The 27,031-nt window shown below is 35.2% G+C and overlaps 4 protein-coding genes across 4 annotated transcripts; 3 read left to right on the forward strand and 1 right to left on the reverse strand.

Annotated features, from left to right (window-relative positions):
• Positions 1 to 442: 442 nt before the first annotated feature.
• On the forward strand, positions 443 to 4,388 carry LOC112796960 (mitochondrial uncoupling protein 1). The gene is made up of 9 exons (XM_025839654.3): positions 443 to 898; positions 1,898 to 2,113; positions 2,219 to 2,297; positions 2,543 to 2,676; positions 2,774 to 2,872; positions 2,976 to 3,080; positions 3,418 to 3,492; positions 3,576 to 3,662; positions 4,029 to 4,388. Exons 1-9 carry the CDS (start codon positions 815 to 817, stop codon positions 4,062 to 4,064), a joined length of 915 nt encoding a protein of 304 aa, XP_025695439.1. The 5' UTR covers positions 443 to 814; the 3' UTR covers positions 4,065 to 4,388.
• A 1,964-nt stretch (positions 4,389 to 6,352) lies between these two features.
• On the forward strand, positions 6,353 to 7,749 carry LOC112795028 (uncharacterized). Its single transcript, XM_072235706.1, has 2 exons — positions 6,353 to 7,145; positions 7,237 to 7,749. Exons 1-2 carry the CDS (start codon positions 6,540 to 6,542, stop codon positions 7,552 to 7,554), a joined length of 924 nt encoding a protein of 307 aa, XP_072091807.1. The 5' UTR covers positions 6,353 to 6,539; the 3' UTR covers positions 7,555 to 7,749.
• Positions 7,750 to 10,045: 2,296 nt separating this feature from the next.
• On the forward strand, positions 10,046 to 11,749 carry LOC112796961 (uncharacterized). Its single transcript, XM_025839655.2, has 3 exons — positions 10,046 to 10,502; positions 10,600 to 10,788; positions 11,422 to 11,749. The coding sequence occupies exons 1-3, from the start codon at positions 10,272 to 10,274 to the stop codon at positions 11,503 to 11,505; spliced, it is 504 nt and encodes a 167-aa protein (XP_025695440.1). The 5' UTR covers positions 10,046 to 10,271; the 3' UTR covers positions 11,506 to 11,749.
• A 305-nt stretch (positions 11,750 to 12,054) lies between these two features.
• Positions 12,055 to 13,802, reverse strand: LOC112795029 (uncharacterized). Its single transcript, XM_025836984.1, has 3 exons — positions 13,343 to 13,802; positions 12,755 to 13,266; positions 12,055 to 12,072 (listed from the first exon to the last, which is right to left on the reverse strand). Exons 1-3 carry the CDS (start codon positions 13,800 to 13,802, stop codon positions 12,055 to 12,057), a joined length of 990 nt encoding a protein of 329 aa, XP_025692769.1.
• Between the last annotated feature and the right edge of the window lie 13,229 nt (positions 13,803 to 27,031).

Consider the following 27,031-nt stretch of genomic DNA (forward strand, 5'->3'; position numbering starts at 1 on the left):
CTCAGACAAATAACCAATTCACCGGATGTGCAACAGAATAGGATTATCACACTCAAATATAACCCTGGTGTCACTATTTCTCATATAATAATTGGGATACACACTTACAACCACATATCCACCACCACTAGACATTTTGACTTATTTTTCGGAAGAAAAACAGAAGAGAAGAAGAAGTGAGATATTTGTGAAGAATACAAAGGATTGTACATCTTTTTATAACTGCTGAAAATTAAATTTATTGTAATGTATCTTGTGTAAACGTTATCATTCTTCATGTATCTCATTTACATTACAAACGAAATAAATACATCTAATGTTTCGTGTAATGTAAACGAGATAAAAGATACTATACATATTATTAAAAATGTTACAAAATTTATATTTTAGTAAATAAAATATTTATTTTATTTATTTTAAAAAAATCCCAAATAATTGCCTTAGATAAATAATCTCACGGAATCCTTTCGTATTCCTTAATTCTTACAAACAGGAAACCTACCACATCAAATCTGAGAATCTATTTGTGCAACGATATTCCGAGAGAGAAAACCACATTGAATTTTGGGTTTCCGAAAATCAGAGACAGTAATATCTTAGCAATTTTAAAAAGGGAGCCAAATCAGTAATCACCTTCGGCTCATTTGCCAAGGCTGCATCACTATCGCACTCGCATTTTGCATCAAAACCCATCCTCTTCCTTCTCTTTCCTCTTATAGATTCTCTTCTTCGCTTTATATATAAGTCTCAATTCAGTGAATTCACCCCCTTTTTCTTAGCATTTTTCTTTGTTTCTTATCCTCTCCTTGAAACCATGGTGGCTGGTGGCAACTCCAAATCCGATATCTCCTTTGCTGGCACTTTCGCCAGCAGTGCTTTCTCAGCGTGTTTCGCTGAGGTATCCCTCTTTTCCTCAAATTCATCATCTGGGTTCCCTTTATCTTGTGATTCTCTTTGCTGGATTGTCTTTTATTTTGTTGATCATGCGAAAGACCCTGCCCTTGGATTTAGACCCATTATCTGTTATGCGTTGCTTTTGAGTAGTAATGGATCTTGCATGCATTGTTCAATTCCCTGAAATTTGTTGTTAAATTGTTTTTCGTTTTTGAAAATAAAATCGTAAAGGTGCTTATGCTTTTTTTCTTGATAAATATTACCCATGACATAGAAGAAAATAGGATGAGATTATTTATATATTTTCTCGGTCTAAGTTACTTGCCCATCATTGATCATTTGACTTTGAGACCCTTATGCTTGGTCTCACAGTTGAATTTTCTGGAAAGAAAAAAAAAATTAAGATATTCCAAATTTGTTGGATCAATTAATGCACAGCCATTAACAAGTTGATCACCACTCATCCATCGAAGCATCCTTGTCTGGCGTCTGGTTCATCGAACGCAGCTGTCTAATGGCAATTCGAAAAAATTTACCCTTAACTAAAGTTAATTTTTTGGGGCATATGTAACTTGAAGCTCTTGTCCACTTTGACCAACTCACGTGAATCCTATGGTTTACATCATGGTCAAGAGTTATTTTATGGTTGATGAATTATGCATTATTGTAACCATATGGGTCATTGGCAGGACTAATTGAATGACTTGAAAATTATAGTTTTCTGGTTGGGTAGGAGAATTCTGGATATGTGTCATATACTTTGGGGGCACTGAAGATTTATTTAACGAATTAAATATCTTGCACCTAATATGGAGATTTATTTATAATTTGGTTTGGATTTTGTTCCTGAGTTGCTGTATTTGGAGATTGATTCAACTTGTTATGTATTGATTGGATTGGTTTCTTCTTCTCATGATACTGTTTTGCACGATCTTTCTACTTGTCAATTGGCGTACCACTATTTGGAAATCAATTTATCATCAAATTGTTTTATTCCAAAAAGGTGTGCACTATTCCCTTGGACACTGCCAAAGTTAGGCTTCAGCTTCAGAAACAAGCTGCAGCGGGTGATGCAGTGACCTTACCTAAATACAAGGGTATGATGGGAACGGTTGCAACCATTGCCAGGGAAGGTCTTTCGGCACTTTGGAAGGGGATCGTGCCAGGGCTTCATCGTCAGTGTTTGTACGGAGGTTTAAGAATTGGTTTATATGAGCCTGTGAGTTTTAAACAACCTTGTATAAAAAGAGACAACTTTTTGTTCATTTCAGTTCATCTCTATTGTTTGCTTATGTAAACTGATTTTCCAGATAACTTTTAACAGGTTAAGAATTTCTATGTTGGGCGTGATCATGTTGGAGATGTTCCTTTGTTGCAGAAAATCCTTGCTGCATTTACAACTGGTAAAGCCCAGTGATGGACATTGTATGAAACTATGGATGTTTTTTGTTCTAAAAGTTACTAACACCAGTGTACGATAATTGTTGTTTTGACTCTTTTAGTACATTAATAAATCAATGTAACTGGAGAGAGTATTAAAGTATTTTTGTTTTCTAATCTCTGGATTCTTGTCTTTTTACTATGAAGAATAAATGTTATTCTGTTTGGATACGTAATGCAAATATTTTTTACTTTGTGTTATCAACAGGTGCTGTGGCAATTGCAGTTGCAAATCCAACTGATCTTGTGAAAGTTAGACTACAAGCAGAAGGAAAATTGCCTGCTGGTGTGCCGAGGCGCTACACTGGCTCACTGAATGCTTATTCTACAATTGTGAGACAGGTATGCTCATTAAGTATATGATTTGTGAAAGATAAAGATATGGTCCAACTTTTAGTTCATAACCAGTTTTGTTTGAACTTTCATCCAACACACTCAGGAAGGAGTTGGAGCTCTTTGGACTGGGATTGGCCCCAATATAGCAAGAAATGCTATCATCAACGCTGCTGAACTAGCCAGCTATGATCAAGTGAAACAGGTAATATTAAAGATTCTATGCACTTGCATTTCGGAGTAACTTTATATGCTTCCTCTATATTTTCTATTGACTAATTACTTTTTTTTAATTAAATTTACTGCAGACTATTTTGAAAATTCCGGGATTCACCGATAATGTTGTGACTCATCTTCTTGCTGGTCTAGGGGCTGGGTTTTTCGCAGTCTGTATTGGCTCCCCTGTCGACGTGGTAATGTGTTGGCATTTAATTTGGATAATTTTACTGTCTTGGCATTTCTATATTGTACTAAGAATTGTTTCTAAACTTTGATATAAGTTAAAAATAAAATAAAAATTCAGGGGAAATTAGAAAATAGTAGATTTTAGTAAATTCATCTAACACTTCTTAGAAATTTCTTGTTGACTTGATCTTTTTAAGCTCCATCAGAGTCGGCAGTGGGCGTGTGCATGGGAAATACTTTGTTGTTTCGTCTAAAATTTGGTTGCCTAGTGATGGTGAGTTTCTTAATTATGCAATCTTACCATTGCTAATTCAGTTGTTCTATCTTCTTCTGTTGTATATGCAGGTTAAGTCAAGAATGATGGGAGATTCTAGTTACAAAAGCACCCTTGATTGCTTCATCAAAACGTTAAAGAATGATGTATGGTTTCTTTGCTCAAACCAGTTTTCTGTTTATAAGCTTTTACTTTATGTGCATATGGTTATGGAATGTAATGTTTGCAGGGACCAGCAGCCTTTTACAAAGGGTTCATACCGAATTTTGGACGGCTAGGATCTTGGAATGTGATAATGTTTCTAACTCTAGAACAGGTATAACTTGAATACTTTTGTCATAGGCTTTTAACCTTTCTCCATCCCACATTTTAACCGTTCTTTGGCAAAATTGATTTCATACAGTCGCTTAAAGTTCCTCGGACGTTTTACTTTCATTATGTGTTATGGTTTATTTAGAAACAAAATTTAATTTGGTGAGAAAGTTTTATTAAGAATTCTAAATGCAATGATGAATGATTGCATATAGTATGTTTCCATATCCAAAATTGAAATTATGAAGATACAGAAACACAATGACATTAGTGAATGTTGATTAACTGTTCATACAAACATTTTCACAAACTCCATGCATCATTAATTTCTTTGTTCTGTTATTCAACTGTTTCTTTCTTTCTTTGACAGACTAAAAAATTCGTCAAAAGTTTAGAATCAGCCTAAGCTCCAGCAGTTGAGTAGAGTAGAAAATGCAATGGAAACACTCAAGAAAATAAAACTCCAATTCTCTCAATTTTGCTAGCTGGAGTATAGCAAAATATTTTTTGGAGGGAAAAAATTGAGAATAAACATATTCATGTATACTAGTACTAGTTTTAAAGGTTCTAATTTTTTCACGATATTATTTCCTTTTGTCAATTGTAGTTCTCTTGGAAAGTTTATTTTTATTTGCGCATGGCCCTCTTTCGAATTTGAGAGAGTCAAAGCCTATAATGGGTTTCCTTCATAAAGTGAAACACGAAGCATCAAGCTTGATATTTGCAATCACCTTAGTTTCTTTTCTCCTTCAATCAACTATTAGGAAAAATCTAGGGGGCAGTAATTTTATTAAATTCTGGCCAGCATGTAACCAGGAAAGAAAAAGTAAGTTATTGGATGAAATCTCATATCAATTTTGCACCATTAAAATCATCATTGATGGCTATTTGATGGTTATAAATTACAAAAGTTGCTTGCCTTTAAGTTTGTCTTGGCAATTTTTTCTTAGGTATTCTATTTAAATATTTTTTGAAAGTTGATGTTATTGACAAAAGCAATTATGAAATATAGGAATATCAAATACATTTATGAGGAATTTAAAAATATGACAAAAATAATAAAAATATCATTATTTTAATAAGAGATAAATGCTGCTTGTTTTGACATGAGTTATGTATTTACGAATTTGTAAGATGATAAATTTATATGTATTACTTCGCTATAATGATAAATTTATACGTAACGATAAAAATATGAACAAATAACAAAATGGTACGTAGATATCTATGTCAGCATTTATTTTTTTAAAAATATATATATCATATCAATATTTTTTTTAAACCACTCTTATAATTTAGTAAAAACAAAAAATATTTTTTATTTAATTTAAAAAATCTGAAGAGTAAAGTATCATTTATGTTCCCAACGTTTGGGGTAAGTCTCAAACATGTCCCTAACGTTTTAAACGTCCTATTTGTATCCCAAACGTTTCTAAATCGAATCAATATTGTCCTACCGTCCAAATGACTAACATTTGGTTAACGGCGTTACATATGTGGACATTAAGTGAGTAACCCCAAATGTTAAGATACACACGCCTGCTTCTTCGCGCCCAATATACCATTCACTGTAACGAATACGAAACGTTGAAGAATAAGAGCACCTCCACACAACGTTTTTCATTCCAGTTCTCCTTACCACACACGTTTTGTCTCTTCTTCGAGGCTAATCGTAGGAAGGGGCTGCAAGGTAGTTGGTGGTTCGTTGTTGGGAGTTTTGCATGAAAGCTTACACCTTTGTTCTGGTGACAGAGTTTGATCGTTCGATAAGGTATGTACCAGGAAAAAAAATTTGTTTTTTGGGGTTTTGTTGAGTAGTTCCACGAAGAAAAGATGGTCGGCCGTATATGAGATTGCGTGCATTTTTAGGGTTTAGTTGATTTTTCTTATTCCTAGCAAAATGTTCGTTGCTTATGTTAGTTAGGGCATTAATTTTCTTTTTTCTGGTGATTGAATGTGTGCCTTGATGCATGCAAGAAGAGTTTTCGGGTTTGCAGACCAATAATTTGCCTTAATGGGTGCTTCATCAAGACACCATATGGAGGTCAACTTCTCACGGCTATTGGCTGGGACCCGAACGACCAGATATTGCCAATAGCATACGCAGTGGTTGAAGCAGAGACTAAGGACACATGGACTTGGTTTCTCACCAATCTGTGTGATGACTTTGGGAGTGACAAGATATGGAAATGCACCTTTATGTCTGACCAACAAAAGGTACTTACTTCTCTATTCACTTCATTGATAGTGTTAGTGTTAGTGTTCGACTTGCTGATAGCTATGTTAGTGATCCTAGTGTTAGTGTTAAACTTGCTGATAGCTACGTTAGTGATGCTAGTGTTAGTGTTAGACTTGCTGATAGCTACTTTATTCATCCTAATGTTACTGATAGAGTTGCTGCCCTAGTGAACCTAGTTATTGAAATGTATGAGTAGAGGTTTGAATTGTGCATGTCCAATAGAGGTACTTACTTAATTGTGTCTATCACATATCATACTGATTTAATTACTGCTTCAACTAAAACTGATTTATGATGGATTTAGGGTTTAGTTCCAACCTTCGATGAGCTCATTCTCGGAGTGGATCATAGATTTTGTGTTAGACATCTTTACAGCAATTTCAGGAAGAGGTTCCCCGAGCTGCAACTAAAATTGATGATGTGGAATGCTGCAAAAGCTACTTATTTACAAGAGTGGGAGAGAAACATGGCTGAAATCCAAAAGGTTGATAATGGAGCCTACAACCACCTTTTGGAGATACCAGCCAGATATTGGTGCCGGCATAAGTTTGGGACTTGGTCTAAGTGTGATACCTTGGTTAACAACATGTGTGAAGTATTTAACTCTGTGATTGTGGAACCAGAGAGAAACCTATAGTCAGCATGCTTGAAGACATCAGAGTGTACATTATGAGGCGTTGGGCTGATAATAGGAATCAGATAATTAAATACCCAAGAGAGGTGTTGCCCCGTATCAGGATTAAGGTTGAAAAACAAGCTGATGCAAGTGGTAAGTGGGTGAGCACCTATGCTAGTCGTGACAAATATGAGGTAACTAGCATTCATGGAGGCAAAGAGAAGTTCGTGGTTGATTTGAAGAATCACGAGTGTTCGTGCAGGAAGTTTCAGTTGTCCGGAATCCCCTGTGCCCATGCCATGACCTGTATTAGGAAGATGTGCTTCAATGTGGACAACTTTGTTGCAAATTGTTACAAGAAAGCAACTTACTCTGAGTGCTACCAACATGTGGTGTATCCAGTGAATGGCCCCAACCTGTGGGAGAAGACACAATTTGATGACGTTTTGCCATCAATCTACAGAAAATCCATCGGAAGGCCTAAACTGAAACGGAATAAAGCTGCAGATGAGAACCCAACTAGGGGAGGAGTATCTCACGAAGGGCAGAATCAGAAGTGCTCCTATTATTTTGCTAGAGGCCACAACAAACGGACCTGTTCAAAGAAGCGCAAAGTAGCTGCCACTAGTTCGGTAAGTACGATAGTTGTTTGTTTATGGTTCTGTCTTCATTTTTATTGATTGCATTCAAAAATTATAATATCATATTGTGGCTGTTAACTAGGCTAACAAAGTTGCTGGATCTACAAGAAGAGCTTCAAGAATCATCTCTAGCACTATCTCAAGCACTGTCTCCAGTACTATCTCTAGCCAGGCCTCTAAGCAATCACAAGCTGCAGCAAAGAAGACCACGGCGTCAAGGCCAAAGAAGAAATCATCTGCCAATGATGTCAGTTCCCAGCAATCTCAGGCTACGTCAAAGAAGGCTAAGCTCACCCCGTCGAACAATAATTCTGGAAATCAACTCAAGGATGCTGCCAAGCACAACAATCTCAGGGTGCTGGTGCTGCCAAGCCCATCCAAACACGTCAGCATATCCTAACTCAAGTTCATGGCTAGGACACCTCCCAAAGCATGAAAAAAGATGTGATGATTATGATGTGTGCAGTTTTATGTTTTCTGGAAACTTTATTTTTTAGTAAAAGACTTCTCTTTAGTATCATTATAATGTGTCAAAACTAGTTTAAAGACTGCAGTTTGTTATTGTGGAGCAAAATGTGTAGCTCTTGTTTTGTTATTTTGCTGTGAATCTGTTGTGGTTGTAGCCAATGACAATCTTTATAGTTGGTGATTAAGTAATATGTTTGAGTTCAGATTGTTGTAATGCTCATGACTTGCTTAGTCTAAACAGAATGCAAAATTTAGCACTTTATTTCAGCTGCAAAATACAACATTGCAAAATATAACATTGTAGAATATAACACTTTAAACAGATTGCAAAATATAACATTGCAGCTGCACAATATATCATTGCATTTATTACACATGCACAATATACACTTGAATCAAACTTAAATCAACAAAACATCATTTCATTCCAATTTCATTGAGTTCAACAAAACACCAACCATTTCAACATCAGTGCTATTTCTAGGCCAAAATACAGAGCAAAAGTTAGGGATCTAATGATTTTCTCCTAAACCTTATCATCTCCACCAACATCATTGTAGTAAAAGTCTCCAAAATTTGGTGCTGGTTGTTTTCTCACAAACCAATATTAGGGCAACTGTCCATCCAACTAAAGCAACTCCCACTGCAACCATGAACCTGAACTCAACCTTATCCAATTTACTCTTCAAATTTCTGACCTTCATTCTTAACCTTGAAACTTGTGGGGGCTCTTCCTCTAGTTCTGTCCATACAAAATAGCCGCATTCTTCTTCAATCTGGACCAAATATGAGAGAACTGAATCACACCCACAGATTCTCAAAACATATAACTCAACAACAAAAATACACATGGCTAAACCTCACCCCAAAGTTAACGCAACCCCAAAACCTCCGCCCGGAATTTTCTACCGTCGATGAGGTGGCGAGCACATGCCATTTCCCACAGTAGCAAGTTGTCCTCTTTCGACGTACCTGGTTTCTATTTCGTGTTGCCTGTTTGCTGCTGTGTGTCGCTTCAGATTGGCATGCATTATACTCCATCCTTTTTCAAGCAGAGGAAGTCGAGCTTCAGAGAAGGTGCAGCATCAAAGAGGAGATAAGATTTTGCAATTAGGGTTTGGAAGAGGACCATTCTTTTTGTTGTTTATCTATTTATTTTTTCTTTTATTTTTAATTCAATAACGGTCACATAAAAACGCCTTGCCACTGTGTATAGTAACGTCCACGTATGCAACGCCGTTAACCAAATATTAGTCATTTGGACGGTAGGATAACATTGATTCAATTTAAAAATGTGTGGGATACAAATAAGACGTTTAAAACGTTAGGGATAAGTTTGAGACTTACCCTAAACGTTGGGAACATAAATGATACTTTACTCAAATATGAATATCTCTTTTTTATGTTGGACAAAATCTATTCTTTTAAAATTCAACTAACTTTAATTTTATAATTTTAAATTTAAAAAATAAAACAAAAATATATTTAATTATTCATCCACACAAAAAAAAATTGGTTCAATCTTATTGGTGCTCTCCATAAAGCTTAATCTCTTGTAGGAATCTTGCTAAAATATATTTTACAAGTATATTTGAAAAAAAATGATTTCTAACTAATTTTTTCATATATAGCAATTGTTATTGGAGGAATTGGTTTATGTCATCATAGTTAATGTTAATTAGTAATTATCTTTTTAACTTTAGGTAATTAAACCAAATTACTAAATCAGGGTAAACTCATTTTCCGAATTATAATAGTTTTCAAAGAGAGATCATTTTCAATTTTTTCAATTTTTCTACTCTACCTAATTGTTTTAATATGTTCCAGCCATAATAAAATAAAATAAAATCAAAAGCTAAAAATAAAAATTAAAACAATTAAAAAAATGAAGTAGAAATTGAAAATGGCAAACACCTTCAAATGACGGAGATGTGTATAGTTTGAATCAGATACAATTAGTTATGATCAATATCTCAAAGATGTTCATCACTCCTATCCCTCTTGTTTTCACCATCAATTTTGTTTTGTTTTGTTTTTTTTTTTAACTTTTATTCATACCAAAAAAGAAAAAACACAAACACATCTGAAAAACTTGAAAAAAAAAAATCAAAGAAGCCGATTTTGTCACCTCATCTTCACATTCTCACACTTTGATTGGATAAACGATGAAAAATAGACGGAAAGAAAACAAAAAGAAAAAAATAGAAAGAAAAGTGAATTTTTTATGTATTGTTTGTTTTGAGTTTAGAAAAATAAATAACAAATTAATGATGACAAATATGTTGTATTTGGGTTAATAAGCCAAGTGGGTTACTTTAATGATGTTGTTTCAATTTTTTCTAACGATATAGTTTATGACAAAATAAATTAAACGTATATAAAAATATATTAATTAATTGACTAAATATTTTGTTCAGTTTATCAAACAGAACATATCTTTTGCAATATTTCAAAGTTCAAAATGGCTATTTATTCAAATACCCATAACATGATAAACTCAATCCAAGTAAAAACAGGCAAGTTTGTAAGGTGCAAAGTGTAATTTAACTGAGAGAACCAAGGTCGATCTTGTCTTTTTACTTGGAGATGTAAAGAAACGAGCAAGAGGAAGAAATTGGGTGTACGTTGTTGTGATTGAGTAGATGAAGAATGAACGTGATTAGGCAGAGATTGATGCACACGCTTCGGCGCGATGGCCCAACAGAAACACTGAAGAGGAAGGCATTGGAATTGGAGAAGAAGAGGAAGACGAGAAAGCCCAAGTGCAAGGAACAGTTCATCGTCGAAGTCCCCGAAAACTTGTCGTACCTCGACACCGCCACCATGCCCATGGTTGTCGCCGCCGTCGGCATCGTAGTCCTTGCCAAGCTCCTCATGATGGTAACCATATATATGATCCCATTGCACTAATCATGCCCGAATTTGGTTTTGCAGATTACCTGTTTGATAAAATTACTGAGTGAATTTGGCTTGGTAGTATGATGAATCAAGGGCCCAGGAGTTGCTGGAGAGGAAGATCAAGCATGCTCCAGCTGGTCAGGGAAGTGTGAGAATGCTGAGCCGCGAGGAGTGGGACAAGGTTCGAGAACTCCGGCCTAGGACCCCGTTTGAGTCCAAGCTTGCCCGCCCTAATGCCAGAATCAGAACCGGAGAACCCTTGCGTCTTGTATGCAACTTACATTTTTATATAAACTTTTTACTTCTGATTCTGTTATCTTTCAAGTGCATATGAGTTTAATTTGATGCAAGGATAGTGCATTCTGCAAAGAAGTAATGGCCTGGAGAAACTTGTGTATGCTTTTGTAGAATTGATTTTTAAAGTGATTGAGGTAAAATAAAAAAAAAAAAAATCCCCAAATCAATTCTAGAGGCAATGCATGCAAAAATTGATTTGAGACTTGCAAATCAAATAGCATCAAAATTGACAAAATAAATTCTAAGCCTCCCAATGGATCTCCTATGCATGTTTACTGGTGTGCCATTATATCTTATGTATTCAACCTGTAAAGTATATGCTTGCAAATGATACAAGGGAACCTATTCTAAGAACAAGTAAGTGCAATGAGAGATTGCTATGTCATATATAGTTCCCATGATAAAGCAAGGCTGCCCATTTGGGATTTAGCACTTATTGCCCTAGCTTAGGTTTAGATTACGTGTTAAAGGAATTTTGCCTGTTTTTATCGGAAGCATTTAGTCACTGTTTTGAATTTTAACTCAATGTTATGACTCTGCATTGGATTGTTTGTTTCTTTGGTCAGCGGTTTATGGCTGATTTTTTCTCACATGGTGTGCACAGGAGGACTTGAAGGATTGGACCATTGATGTTTTCATGGATGGTGTTACCAGAGCTGAAGATTGCGGGAAACGCGGTTCTTTATAATTTCTCCTGGGTTATAAGCTTGTCTTCTCTAATTGCCCTTTCTTTTGTTCAATCTCCGTTAGTGTTGCACCAAGTTGATGCTCGAAATTTTATACTGTATTTCATCCCCCTATGCCAAACACATTTTTGATATAAGGAATGGTTTATGTTTCGTTGCAATGGCATAAAATTGTCCCAACTCATAATAACTACTTTGGTTACCTTCCTTTTTACCCAAGGAAATTGCATAGAATTGTTTGGTAAACATGAATTGTCGATTGGAATTTATGTCTCTGTAATTATTTATGTTTTCATATAAATAAGATAGGGAACATTTCAAGTGTCCCGGAGAGCATCTGTGTACCAGGTATTTTAATCGTTGATTTCAATTAATATATATTATATATATTTTTTATAATTCAGATTAACGGTTAAAATAACTAGTACACCAGTACTCTCGGTGCACTTGAAATGCTTCCAATAAGATATAATTGTTCCACTTCGTTGTATGTACTCAACTACTCATACTATGTTGTGGCTAAGTTACTGGAATATAAAATTGGCCTGAAGTTATAACTGTAAACGTAACTGAGAAAGAATTTTCCAATTGATGATTAATAGAGAAAATGTGTTGTTGTTGTATTGTTTACAGAGAGAACATGCTTATATATATATAAGCTGATAGAGAGGACAGTGGCGGAACCAGAAATTTCATAAGAGCGGGGCAATTAAATATAAAATATAACAAAAAATTAACAAAATATGATTTGTAGCATATATATCAAAAAAGTAATTATATTATATAAAAGTTAATGTTCAACTACATACTTTAAGATTTTGATATTTTTAAACTTGTTCGACGATACTTCATGGAACTAAAATCATCAATTATTATCTTTGAAGTGAATTTTGAAGCAATATCCTTTTCAATATATACAATCATACAATCTGCTAAAAATTCATCTTCCATCTTGTTTCGAAACCTTGTTTTAATAATTTTTATAGCTGAAAAGGCTCGTTCAGTTGTTGTTGTTGTCACAAGAAGAGTTAAAACAAGACGAATTAATCTATCAATTAAAGGATATATATTTGATTTTCCTGTCTCTGTCAATTTTTGACACAATTCAGCAAGAGTAGACAAATTCTGAAAATCTGGAGCTTTAACCACATCAAGTTCATAATGTTGTAACTCATAATCCAATTGAATCTTTTCTTGCTCAGAAAAATCTAAAGAATAGAAATTCTTTGCAAGATTGCATATGTTGCAAACACTGAATAACTTGAAAGCATCTTTAGGATCTAAAGATGTACTCAATATGAGGAACTCGGTTGCTTGCTCACTAAATCTACTATTTAGCTCTTTCAATTGAAAATCTATCACGCTAGTAAAAATGTCAACACGATAGTGGTGTTCAACAGTGACAATATCCTTTTTACGACGAGACCGAATTATGTCACTAAAAGAAGCACCCATATCAGGTATCTGAATAGTATGATCATTACAGAAGGAACTAACTTTCTCCAAAAGTGCTCCCCAACTACTATCTCTTAACTGTTGAATCAATGACTTTGTACTAGAAACCAGATGCATAGCATTCAAAATGTCTTGAGATTTTTGTTGCAATGCTTGACAAAGTTTATCAGTGATTCCCATGATTTCTTTCATCATATGCAAAATGAAAACAAAATCAAATGATAATAAAGATTTAAGAGCATAAGTAGCATCACCACGTTGAGAATATGTAGATCCATTAGTAGCCAAATCTTCCAGAACTGGTTGCTCTAAACATACGTAAAAGGCTACAAATTGAGTTGAAGTGAGAGCTCCACCTAGTATCTCCTGATCTTTTTAATGTGCCAATTTGATTTACTCCCCTTCCTGTTTCAATTTGATTAGTTGCAACTAAATGGGAAATTTCAGTTGCATAAGCAGATCGTAATTCATCATTGCGTTTGCAAGAAGAGCACACAACATTGATAATATTACTCAAACTTTGGAAAAAAGCATGAACATCAACAACTTCTTTAGCCGCGGCAACAAGAGCTAACTGTAATTGATGAGCAAAGCAATGAACATAATATGCATAAGGACATTCTTGAATAATTAAAGCTTGTAACCCTTTCCACTCTCCACGCATATTACTAGTTCCGTCATACCCTTGACCTCGAACATTTTGAATGTTGAGATTGTGATGAGATAATACAGAACAAATCTCTTGTTTTAAAGTAGCAGAAGTAATATCTTTGACATGAACAACATCTATTAGCCTTTCTTTGACAAATCCATGCTTATCAACAAATCTAACAACAAATGCCATTTGTTTTCTTCTAGATTCATCTCTGCTTCATCAACAATCAAACAAAATTTTGCATTACCAATCTCATTGCGAATTTCATTTTGCACCTTTCTAGCAAAAACATGTAGAATTTTCTTTTGAATAGAAGGTGATGTGTATATTACATTTTGAGGAGCATTATCCAAAACAACTGCATCCACTTCTTTATTGTAAGAAGCTAATAATTTTAACATTTCAATAAAATTTCCTCGATTCTGAGACTCATGACTCTCGTCATGTCCCCTAAAAGCACAAGCTTGAAACGTTAACCATCTGACAGTATCAATAGAGGCTTTAAGACGCAATCTATTGCTTAAAACTTGTTGTGAGCTTTTCTTAGCCAATACTTTGTCAATGTGACATAATTGATTAAGCAAATCTTTACAAGACTTAACAGCAATATTATGAGGAGAATTAAGAGATTTACCCACATGAGATAAAAATGCACAATCCTTTCCATTATTCACTTTTTTCTAATTGCGAAATCCTCCTGATGTGAATGGACTTGATTTTCTAGAAAATAAATAGCATGGAAGATAAAATGCAGCATCCACTTCTGGCGAATATTCTAGCAAAGAAAAACTCTTAAACCAATGAGCTTTGAAACGACGAGGATGACTTTCTAGACCAGAAAGAGGGTACTCATCCATAATAAATTGATATGGTCCAAATTTTATGTATGCTCTACGGATTTCATCTTGTTGATTGATAGGATAATTCCAAATTTGCGGACGCTTTCCGGGATCACGCATCAATGTATCAATATTAACTTGATCTATTTTAGTCCTTGTTATTTTGGAAGCAGGGGGTTGAATATCTTGCTCAACAAGTTGTGTCACAGGTTGCTCAATAATATTTTGAACATTACTCAAAGAATCTGAACCTGAATTTTGTTCATCATATATTCTCTCTTTTTTCTTGAAAAATGAGTGAATTGTTTTCATCTTTGACATTTTTAACTTAACTTGAACTCTCTAACAAAAAAAAAAAAAAAAAAAATAATTGCATATATATTATTTTCTTTAAAAAAAATATTAAACCTATTGAGCAATAACAAATAATTTTAGAAACACAAATATATAATAACCAAAAATAAAGTTATTGATTTACCTGATTATTTTTTTGTTCCAAGTCTCACCTAAAAATAATTCTATTGAGTTTTGCCCTCACTTCAATCTTTGAACACTGTCCATTATAAAAAAACATAAATTAATTATTTTAAATAAATAATATAAATAATAGTTGACATTGTTATTAACTTAAAAAAATTGAAATATACCTCTTTGAATCTTTGTTGTGCATTCAATGGTTAATATTTTACTGTTCACTTCTCTTCAATGGTTTTTTGTCATATGTCTTGTTTTGGTATGAAAAGAAAATTAGAATGAGAAGAGTAGAAGACCAAAAGTTTGGAAACCACTAAAAGAGAGAGAAAAGTGGCGCTGATGCCTATGATGGTTTGAAACAAATATTTGAAAAATGTACTAGTGTTACTTTAATTAATAGTATGAGCTTGGCCTAGTATAATAGAACCATTTTTATTAATTATTAGAATAGGCTATTTGTTAACAAGAGCAACAATAATTCAAATATCCAATTTATAGTGCAGTTTTTAATTATTTTAATTTATAAAATTTGTAACTTATATTTTTTTAATATTATATATAAAAATAAATTTAATATTATTAATTATTACTATTTACTATTTTTTTTTAAATTTTGGAGGGACCATGGCCAACTTAGGCCCCCTAGATCCGCCACTGTGAGAGGATACTTTCTTACTCAAATAACTAACATAACTAACATAACGGCACTAATTGAATCTTGTCTCAAAAACGTTCAAAAGTTACTTATATAAGAGGTTTCATAAGCACATTTGCAATTTGAGAAGAGGATGGAATGTGTAGGATGTATAGTTGCTTATGATTCACCCTGACCCACAAAATGAAAATCAATTTCGAAATGTTTGGATCTGCTATGCAATATAGTAGTGGATTTTCAGACAGTAGAACAACACTCAGATTATCATAAAATATGGTAGGGACAACCAAAGATTTGAGGTGCAATTCACAAAGCAACTTCTGGATCCATATGATTTTTGAGTTGGTATTTGCTAAGCAACCATGTTTTGCTTTTATGGAGAATTTGCTTACTGTATGCAGCTTCTTTTTGGACCATGAAATTAGATTTGAGGAAAAAAAAAAAGGGTCAATTGTGGATTTCCTATTGTCCCAATTATTAGCTCAATCACTGTTAGAAAAGGCAAGGATTCTACCGTCAATTGTAGAAGAGAAAAGTAAACGCATACACTGCCTTGGTCTAGTGGTTATTTTCTATGCTTTGCAATGAGTACATTTGGCATGCGTGGAGTGTATAAATAGTGTTCACGCGTGACTCATTAAATGATTGAAGTGTAATCATGTCCAGCGTGTGAATTTTCAGGTGTACTTTTGTCCCTTCTTCTTAGAATAAAACATTTAATATTGTGTGTATGAGTGTGGTGCGAATAAATTTGTACTTTATAATACCAATGATTAAAAATAGTCTAATTCTTGTCATTAAAAAAGAAAAGTTAATTTATCAATTTTGTAAGAATATTAAAGATTAATTTATTATTTTACTTTAACAAAAGACTAATTTATTTAATATTCTAAAAGAATTTTGTTTATTTTAATATTGTGAGAAAGGTAAAATAAAAAAAACTACTAAATATCACATTGTATTGTGAAGCAGGGGGAAATTTTCGTAAATTCATAGGTCACTTGTCAATATTTCGGAAAAAAATCTTATTAAATGTATTATAAACTTAATTTATATTAGAATAAATAAGTATTTTATTTTTAATATTGTTGATCGAAAATATTTTCGATACAAATAAGATAAATCGAAATAAGTTGTGTGACCTTTTCGAGAAGGTATAGGTTCGAGATGAAGATTGAAAGTAATCGGCTCTATTTTTTAGGTTTCGATTGAGATGCTAATCGAAAAAAAAAAGCCAAATCGAATAAGAGTCTCGATTTGAAGAATTAGGAGGAGTTTTTGAAAGAGTCGTTCGAATATTGTTGGAAGCGGAAAAGTTCATGACTTTTATCACACGAGAAAAATATTGGAAATATCTACAATCACACAATGGGAACGGTTACCAAGAGCGATTGTATTTCAAATTTGTAATTTTTCATTTAATTGTAATTAATTGTAATTAAGTTAACCGTTATGTAAGATAATCTATAAATACTGTAAAGCATTAGGGAATAGGGGTTGGAACTTTTACTAAAAAAAAAACACTCTAAGCATTCTCACATCTCAGCGATTTCCTGAGTTTGCGATCGAGTTATACTTTCTGTATGGTTCCTTCCACTTTCTTTTTCAATTCATCGTTTTTTCTGTAAAAATTTAACATTTCAATTAAATTTATTCTTCCAGTGTTCTTTATTTCCTTTGTCTATTTAATTTTTTTTTGTACTTTGTTTTGTTTGATCAGTCTTCCAATTTAATTTAAATCATCGTTATTGCTCTTCCTTTAATTTTCAAGTAAATCTTATCTTTCATAATTTATTTAGTTTTTTACTTAAACTCTAATTTCTGAACTGCATTTATCAATTTTACAAATTTATTTTCTTTTCTTTATCAAAACGTGTCTAATTAAAGAGGCTTTGATGCACTTCTAGAAAAATGGCACTCGCACAGAGGAGTTGGTTTCGCTCCCAAACCATTAGAATTGAACCACCATCGATTTGCTAAAAATTGACAAAACAAATTGGCACGCTTGGTGGGACAGTTTTAAATCGAAGTGTGTCAAAATAGTGGTTTTCCACAAATTTCTTGGTGTCTGCGATTACGAAGTGGAAAGATCATTCACATGGATGATGAGTTATCAAATGTGAATGGTGGTTCGTCCACCAATGATAGCATACCAGTATCCATGCAACAAGCCGACATGTCTTCGCGTTCGGAAGGTGCAATCGAAACTGAAAGCATAGTCGTCACGACTATTCAGACTGGAAATGTTGGACGCAATACTCGTCCACGGGGCCTTGTGCCACCGTATCAACCTCCATTAACCGTTGGTTGGCCCCCTTATGGTCTTCCTATTGGTTATACCCCACCTGTGGGTGGATTTAGGCCACCTATCTGCTTTGGGAATACTAATGGAGTGAATAATATGCAAAACCCACAACAACACTCTGAATATTCTCGTGAGTATCATGTGGGCTCCATATCGAATGCTACCAATTCAATGGCAGTATATCGATAACAAGTGGAGGAGAGTCACCATGATTTGGTTAATTTATTGACTTAGCAAATGACTACAATTCTGAATCCTATGATGGCCGATCATGAATCGAGATTCGAGCGTCTTGCTCGACAAGTCGAGAGGATTGCTCGAATTGTCGATTATGATAAAGGCGAGAGGCATAGTACTCGAGGAACTAATGAGGGGATGGAAAATATTTTTCAAAATGAAAATCATATTCCAAATCGAAAAAATTCTCGCATGGTTCATCGACATGAGAATGCCGATAATGTTTTACATGGATTACGTGGTGATCGTTATCAGGTCACCCAAATTGTAGAAGAAGTTTTAAATCGGGTTGGATTAAATGTTGATTTTATGAATCAACCACATTTTGTGTCTGCTTTTTCCAAGTAGTTCAAATGGCTGAAGTACTAAGAGGGGTAAAAAATCCAAAAATAACTACAAAATTTGCTGGAGAAGTTGGAGAATCGACAACTGAACATGTTGCTTGTTATTTGGTCGAGATTGGAAACCTAGCCAATGATGAAAATTTGAAAATGAAATTTTTTTCTTCGTCATTGACGAAGAATGCATTTACATGGTTCTCAAATCTTAGACCAAATTCGATTACAACATGGAATCAGTTAGAAACTGCTTTTCATGCTCAGTTTTATCGAAGAAAAATGAACGTAGCAGTTATTGATTTAGTAGCTTTGAAACATGAAGATGGTGAAACCATCGATGACTATTTAATACGTTTCAAAAATGCTAGAAGTAGGTGCTATGTAACATTACCTGAAAATGAAATAGTGAAAATAGCAACCATGGGGCTGGGATTTTATATGCGCAGGAAGTTGCTCAATGTGCATATTCCTGACTTGGCTCACTTGACTGAAAAAGTTCGACAGACTGAGCTTATGAAAAAGGAGAAAGAAAAACATAGAATCAAACAGAGGTCGAAGAGTAAACCGTTTACTCGAAAAGAGAAGGTTGCTTATGTAACCCTGGAAACCTCAGAGGAGGAAATTGATTTTGAAACAGAAGTCGATTTGGCTGAACTTAAGAAAAAACCTCCATATGTTTGTTCTTTATTGAAAAAACTCCCTGGTAGTGAAAAGTCGAATGATTCAAAACTCAAAAGTGGAAAGAAATATAGTTTTGATATCTCGAAGTCTGATCAGATTTCTGATGTGTTGCTTAAAGATAAACAATTGGTTTTACCTGAGGGTAGAACTTTGCTTTCCGTAAAAGATTTGAAAGGAAAGCCTTACTGTAAATTTCATCAAGTAACAAGTCATTCGACTAACAGTTGTATCCGTTTCAGGGATTTGATTCAAGAGGCAATTATGGAAGGACGTTTGAAATTTGATGATGGCAAGAAGGAGATGAAGGTTGATGTAGATCCCTACAAAACTGATGCCAGTTATGTGGAACCTTGCTTTGGAGTGAATATGGTGGGGATGTCTTACGACTTTGATGTGACTCTTGACGATTTCGAGTCACAAATGAGATCTGTGTATCCTCGAACAGGGGATGGTTTGTTGGACTTCTTGGTTCAGCAAAAGATCAAAGACCGGGATGTATCTCTGTGTCCACAGTGTAATACTGTTTTTGATGCTGATGCAGCAGCAATCTTCGAAAAGGAGAGAATGAAGAAAGAATTGGCTCACAGGGAGGAACAAGCACGTCAAAGACAGCCAATTCGACGTGTGGAGGGTTCAAGTTCCGAAATCTCTTAACACGATGTGACTACACCTTTAAGCCGATCTCAGGCCATTGGTGTTTAGTGGATTAGAAATTGTCAATAGTTTCAAAGGCGTGATCATTTGTATCGACGCAACCCTCAATGGGGACACCGAGCACCGTCTCGGAATCAGTATGCCGCTTATTGAGGGCGAGCTAGAGGATACCCAAGAGGAAGAGGTGGAAGAAGAAGTTTCAATCAGAATAAAAAACTTCAAATTGATGCAGGAAAAGAAGCAAGCAAGGGGACAACTCCTTCTGTGCATTCCCGAATTGTCTTTTCTTCTGATGGGGAGACTTATCCCAAGGAGATTCCATCGCCAGCAAAAATGAAAAAAGGAAAGGCAGTTGCTCAATCCTATGGGATAGATAAACATAAGGACGCTGACGTCGATGAGGAATACTTCGACGAAGGTGATGATGACATGGTAGGGACGATTTCGATAATTCCTATTGAGTATCTTGGAGAGTGCGAAGGTAATCCGGAGGAAGATTATGATCAGGAGGATGAAGAGGCTTTCTCTTTTATTCGCATAGAAGATGAGCCAGATTTTTTTCCTTGCCCTACTGAGAGACAAATGTCTCATTTGCGTCCCCTTCACATTGTTGCTGTTGTGAATGGATTCAAAATAAACAAAGTACTGATTGATGGTGGGGTAGCGATAAGTCTCTTGCCTGAGAGGATGCTAGGGAGAGTAGGGAAGCATGTTGAAGAGCTGGTCCCTACAAACATCGCTGTGACTGACTTTAGTGGTAATTCTACACCAGCAAAAGGTCTGGTCACTTTGACTGTGAAGGTGGGGTCTTCGGAGAGACACTCTGTGTTTGTGGTAGTGCCATCGAAGGCCAGTTATAACGCATTTCTTGGGAGAGATTGGATCCATGGAGTAAGTGCTGTGTCATCTACAGTGCATCAGAGCGTGCTTCTATGGACTAAAGAAGGCAAGTCTGAAATCGTCAAAGCAGATTCAAGTCTCTATGTCGAACAGATGCATGTCGATTTTAGGATATATAATCGTAAATTGAAGCCTTTAAATGTTGATCGATCTCTGAATTCTTATAATTGTGAAGGGTGCTATTTGACTTCAGAAGGACTTTCGGTGAAGTTGCGCTATCCAAATATACCCTTCGAGCCGACGGGTTAGGATTGTTCTTCTTGAAGACCTCAAAGGGCTAAACCATGGACCGGAATGAGGAAGTTTCGGATTACCTGGTAACTCTGTATGATTATTTAAATAATTTCCAAGTTTTAGAAAATAAAGATGATTCTTCTGATGAAGTTGAATCAGATAGGATTAGTAAATCTCCTAGTTGTAGTATATTTGATTCGACACCCTTAGTCGAACTTAATTATAATTTCCCTATTTCTTGTAATGATACTAATGACATGAGTCAGACTGCCGATTTAATAGCAGAGGCTCATTTTGTAGAAAATAAAAGTAGTGTTGATTTCATCAAAGATCAAGTTTCTTCTATTTCTAATGATTCTATCGACTTTACTTTTGATTGTATTTATGATTTGGAGCCTTTGGAATTTGAAAAATATTCAATCGAAGATGATCATTATAAGGGATTCGAATCATAAGATCCCTTGGAAGAAATCAATTTGGGGACTCATGATGACGTTCGAATTACATATATTTGTAAAGATCTTGTTGATCCTTTTCGAATTGAGCTTCTTAAGTTGTTACATGAGTTTAAAGATTATTTCTCATGGGATTACCTTGAGATGCCTGGGCTCAATCGTTCATTAGTAGAACATCGATTAGCATTGAAACCCAATGCTCGACCTGTGAAACAAACCCCACGACGTTTTGCTCCTGAAATCAATGTGAAAATCAAAGAAGAAATAGAATGTTTGATCAAAGCAAGATTTATTCGAATCGCTCGATATGTGGAGTGGGTATCGAATATTGTTCCAGTAATGAAGAAAAATGAGAAATTAAGGGTATGTATTGATTTTCGTAATTTAAATAACGCTACCCCAAAGGATGAATATTTCATGCCAATTGCAGATATATTAACCGATTCTGCAGCAGGAAATCAAATCCTTAGTTTCATGGATGGTTATTCGGGTATAACCAGATCTTTATTGCAGAAGATGATGTGGCTAAAACTGCCTTCCGTTGTCATGGAGCGTTGGGTATGTATGAGTGGGTGGTTATGCCTTTTGGTTTGAAAAATGCTGGAGCAACTTATCAACGGGCGATGAACGCCATTTTCCATGAGTTTATTGGAAAATTTATGGAGGCGTATATTGATGACGTGATGGTCAAATCGACTTCTGTCAGTCAACACATAGATCACTTAAAAAAAGCATTTTTGACTATGAAAAAGAAAAGGATTGAAAATGAATCCTTTGGAATGTGCTTTTGGGGTATCGGTTGGAAATTTCTTAGGTTTTGTTGTTCATAAAAAGGGGATAGCTATCGATAACAATAAAGCAGATGCAATATTAGCTTTGTCTGCACCCAAATTGAAAAAAGAAGTACAATTATTTTTGGGGAAGATAAATTACCTTCGAAGGTTTATTTCGAATCTTTCAGATCGAACAAAGGTGTTTGCGCCTTTAATAAAATTAAAGAATGGTTGAAAATTCGAATGGACCACAGAGCATCAGTTAGCGTTCGATTCAATTAAAACGTATTTATCTAAAGCCCCAATTATGGCTAATGTTCGTCCATTTGAACCTTTAAAATTGTACATTGCTGCATCTGAAGATACTATAGGGTGTATGTTAGCCCAAGATGGTGAAGATGGACAAGAAAGGGCAGTATACTATCTTAGTCGAGTCTTAACTGATATCGAGATGAGGTATTCCCCGATCGAAAAATTATGTTTGTCACTATATCATACTTGTATGAAATTAAAATGTTATATGGTGGCTAAATCGGTAGAAGTGATAGCACAGACAGATGTTATCAAGTATATGCTTAGTTTCCCTATGTTAAGGGGGCGTTTGGGGAAATGGATGTTAGCATTAACGGAGTTCGATTTGCAGTATGTCCCATCCAAGGCTGTTAAAGGTCAAGTCATTGCAGATTTTCTTGTGGATAATTCGAAAGATCTGAATGACCAGGGGACAAATATAGTTGACATAGAGGTCAACTATTAGAAATTGTATTTCGATGGATCTAATCACAAAGATGGTGCAGGAGTTGGAATCCTCATTATTTCACCAGAGGATATTCCATCAGAATTTTTGTTCGAATTAAAGTATCCTTGCTCTAATAATGTTGCTGAATATGAGGCTTTAATTTTAGGTCTCGAAATTTTAATCGACAAAAGAGCTTGAGAAGTTCAAATTCTAGGGGATTCACAGTTGGTTTTAAAGCAGTTGTCAAAGGAGTTTAAATGTAATAATGAGACGTTACAGAAATATTTAGTAACTGCTTGGGAGTTGTTAACGTCTTTTCAAAAGGTATCTTTGGTACATATCCCTAGAATTCATAATGAAATTGCCAATGAGTTGGCTCAAATTGCTTCAAGGTATCGAATTGGCCCAGAAACTATTAAGAAGTTATCTAGTATACATCAAATTTTAGTACCAGCAAATGAAAGAGAAGTGTTGTGTGTGAATGAATGGGAAGACTTTGATTGGAGAAAGACTATTGATCAGTATTTGAAAAATTCCAATACCACAGTCGATAGAAAAATAAAATTATGAGCAATGAATTTTGTTTTATTGGCTGATGAGTTATATAAAAAAGGGATTGATGAAAGTTTGATGAGATGTTTGAGTCGAGAAGATCATAGTATTTCTTTGGGTGAAGTTCATAATGGAATTTGTGGTGCTCATCAGGCAGGGAAGAAAATGAAATGGGTGTTATGTCGTATTCATCTATACTAGCCATCTATGATAAAAGATTGTATTGATTATATAAAGGGATGTCAAGAATGTCAGAAACATGGCTCGATACAACAAATTTCAGCAGCCGAATTACATTCGATAATAAAGCCATGACCATTTAGAGGTTGGGCTTTGGATCTAATTGGGTTGATTCACCCTCCTTCATCGAAACAACACAATTTTATTTTGGTGTCTATTGATTATTTCACAAAATGGGTTGAGGCTATTCCGTTAATAGAAGTTAGTCAAAATGAGATAATTGACTTTATCGAGGAAAATATTATCCATCGATTTGGAATTCTTCAGACTTTAAGTACTGACCAGCGAATTAAAAATTTTGCGGTCTCGAGAAATATTAATATGGTTACTTTGACTCCCTATTATGCACATGCTACTGGGCAAGTAGAGACCGCAAATAAGATATTGATAGGCTTAATTAAAAAGCATATCGGGAATAGGCCTCGAACATGGCATGAAACTTTAAGTCAAGTATTATGGGCTTATCGAAATTCACCAAGGGGTTTGACAGGAACTTCACCTTATAAATTGGTGTATGGCCATGATGCAGTGCTACCATTAGAATTTAATTTGAATACTTTAAGGGTATCAAAACAGAATAACTTGCCAGTCGATGATTATTGCAATGCAGTGTTTGATGAATTAAATGATTTAGATTCAGAGTGAATCTTAGCGTTGGAAAATATAATCCGACAAAAAGAAAATATTGCTCGAAGTTATAATCGTCGAATTAGAGAAAAGTCTTTCAGGGTAGGTGATGCGCGAAATTGTGAACAATACTTTTTCACAACTCTCATAATCCCCGGTAATGGCTCCAAAAACGTGGTAGCTCAATACCATGGCATTACACAACTTCGCACAACTAACCAGCAAGTGCACTGGGTCGTCCAAGTAATAAACCTTACGTGAGTAAGGGTCGATCCCACGGAGATTGTTAGTATTGAAGCAAGCTATGGTCATCTTGTAAATCTTAGTCAGGCAAACTCAAATGGTAATGGTTATGAACGAAAATAACAATAAGATAAAGATAGAGATACTTATGTAATTCATTGGTAGGAACTTCAGATAAGCGTATGAAGATGCCTTCCCTTCCGTCTCTCTGCTTTCCTACTGTCTTCATCCAATCCTTCTTACTCCTTTCCATGGCAAGCTTAAGCAAGGGTTTCACCGTTGTCAGTGGCTACCTCCCATCCTCTCAGTGAAAGCGATTTGCATATGCTCTGTCACAGCATAGCGGAATTCATCTGTCGGTTCTCAATCAGGCCGGAATAGAATCCAGTGATTCTTTTGCGTCTGTCACTAACGCCCCGCCCTCAGGAGTTTGAAGCACGTCACAGTCATTCAGTCATTGAATCCTACTCAGAACACCACAGACAAGGTTAGACCTTCCGGATTCTCTTGAATGCTGCCATCAGTTCTCGCCTATACCACGAAGACTCTGATCTCACGGAATGGTTGGCTCGTTTGTCAGGCGAGCACTCGGTTGTCAGGCGATCAACCATGCATCGTGCAATCAGGAATCCAAGAGATATTCACTAGAGCCTTGATTGCTTGTAGAACAAGAGTGGTTGTCAGTCACTTTGTTCATGGGTGAGAATGGTGATGGGCGTCAATCATCACCTTCATCAAGTTGAAGAACAAGTGATATCTTGGATAAAGAACAAGCGGAATTGAATGGAAGAACAATAGTAATTGCATTAATACTCGAGGTACAGCAGAGCTCCACACCTTAATCTATGGTGTGTAGAAACTCCACCGTTGAAAATACATAAGCATAAGGTCTAGGCATGGCCGAATGGCCAGCCTCCCAATGATCTAAGAACTAAAATGTCCAAAGATGATCTAGAGATCTAAAGTGATCAAAAGATTTCTAATACAATAGTCAAATGTCCTACTTATAGAAAACTAGTAACCTAAGGTGTACAGAAATGAGTAAATGACATAAAAATCCACTTCCGGGCCCACTTGGTGTGTGCTTGGGCTGAGCAATGAAGCATTTTTCGTGCAGAGACTCTTCTTGGAGTTAAACGCCAGCTTTCATGCCAGTTTGGGCGTTTAACTCCCATTTGGGTGCCAGTTCCAGCGTTTAACGCTGGGATTTCTTGAGGTGACTTTGAACGCCGGTTTGGGCCATCAAATCTTGGGCAAAGTATGGACTATCATATATTGCTGGAAAGCCCAGGATGTCTACTTTCCAACGCCGTTGAGAGCGCGCCGATTGGGCCTTTGTAGCTCCAGAAAATCCACTTCGAGTGCAGGGAGGTCAGAATCCAACAGCATCAGCAGTCCTTTTTGGCCTCTGAATCAGATTTTTGCTCAGGTCCCTCAATTTCAGCCAGAAAATACCAGAAATCACAGAAAAACACACAAACTCATAGTAAAGTCCAGAAAAGTGAATTTTAACTAAAAACTAATACAAATATACTAAAAACTAACTAGATCATAACAAAAACATACTAAAAACAATGCCAAAAAGTATACAAATTATCCGCTCATCACAACACCAAACTTAAATTGTTGCTTGTCCCCAAGCAACTGAAAATCAAATAAGATAAAAAAAGGAGAATATGCAATGAATTCCAAAAACATCTGTGAAGATCAGTATTAATTAGATGAGCGGGGCTTTTAACTTTTTGCCTCTGAATAGTTTTGGCATCTCACTCTATCCTTTGAAATTCAGAATGATTGACTTCTTTAGGAACTCAGAGTCCAGATAGTGTTAATGATTCTCTTAGTAAAGTATGATGATTCTTGAACATAGCTATTTATTGAGTCTTGGCTGTGGCCCAAAGCACTCTGTCTTCCAGTATTACCACCGGATACATACATGCCACAGACACATAATTGGGTGAACCTTTTCAGATTGTGACTCAGCTTTGCTAAAGTCCCCAATTAGAGGTGTCCAGGGTTCTTAAGCACACTCTTATTTGCCTTGGATCACAACTCTTATTTCTATATATATTTATTTTTTTTTGTTTTCTTTTCTTTTTCTCTTTTTTTTTTTCGTTTTTTTTTTGAAAATGCTTTTTCTTGCTTCAAGAATCATTTTTATGATTTTTCAGATCCTCAGTAACATGTCTCCTTTTTCATCATTCTTTCAAGAGCCAACATTCATGAACCACAAATTCAAGATATATATGCACTGTTTAAGCATACATTCAGAGAGCAAAAATATTGCCACCACATCAAAATAATTAAACTGTTATAAAATTCAAAATTCATGCAATTCTTTCTTTTATCAATTAAGCGCGTTTTTATTCAAGAAAGGTGATGGATTCATAGGACATTCATAACTTTAAGGCATAGACACTAAGACACTAATGATCACAAGACACAAACATGGATAAACATAAGCACAAAATT

Source organism: Arachis hypogaea, chromosome 4 (assembly GCF_003086295.3).
Source record: "Arachis hypogaea cultivar Tifrunner chromosome 4, arahy.Tifrunner.gnm2.J5K5, whole genome shotgun sequence".
NCBI classification, from domain to species: Eukaryota; Viridiplantae; Streptophyta; class Magnoliopsida; order Fabales; family Fabaceae; genus Arachis; species Arachis hypogaea.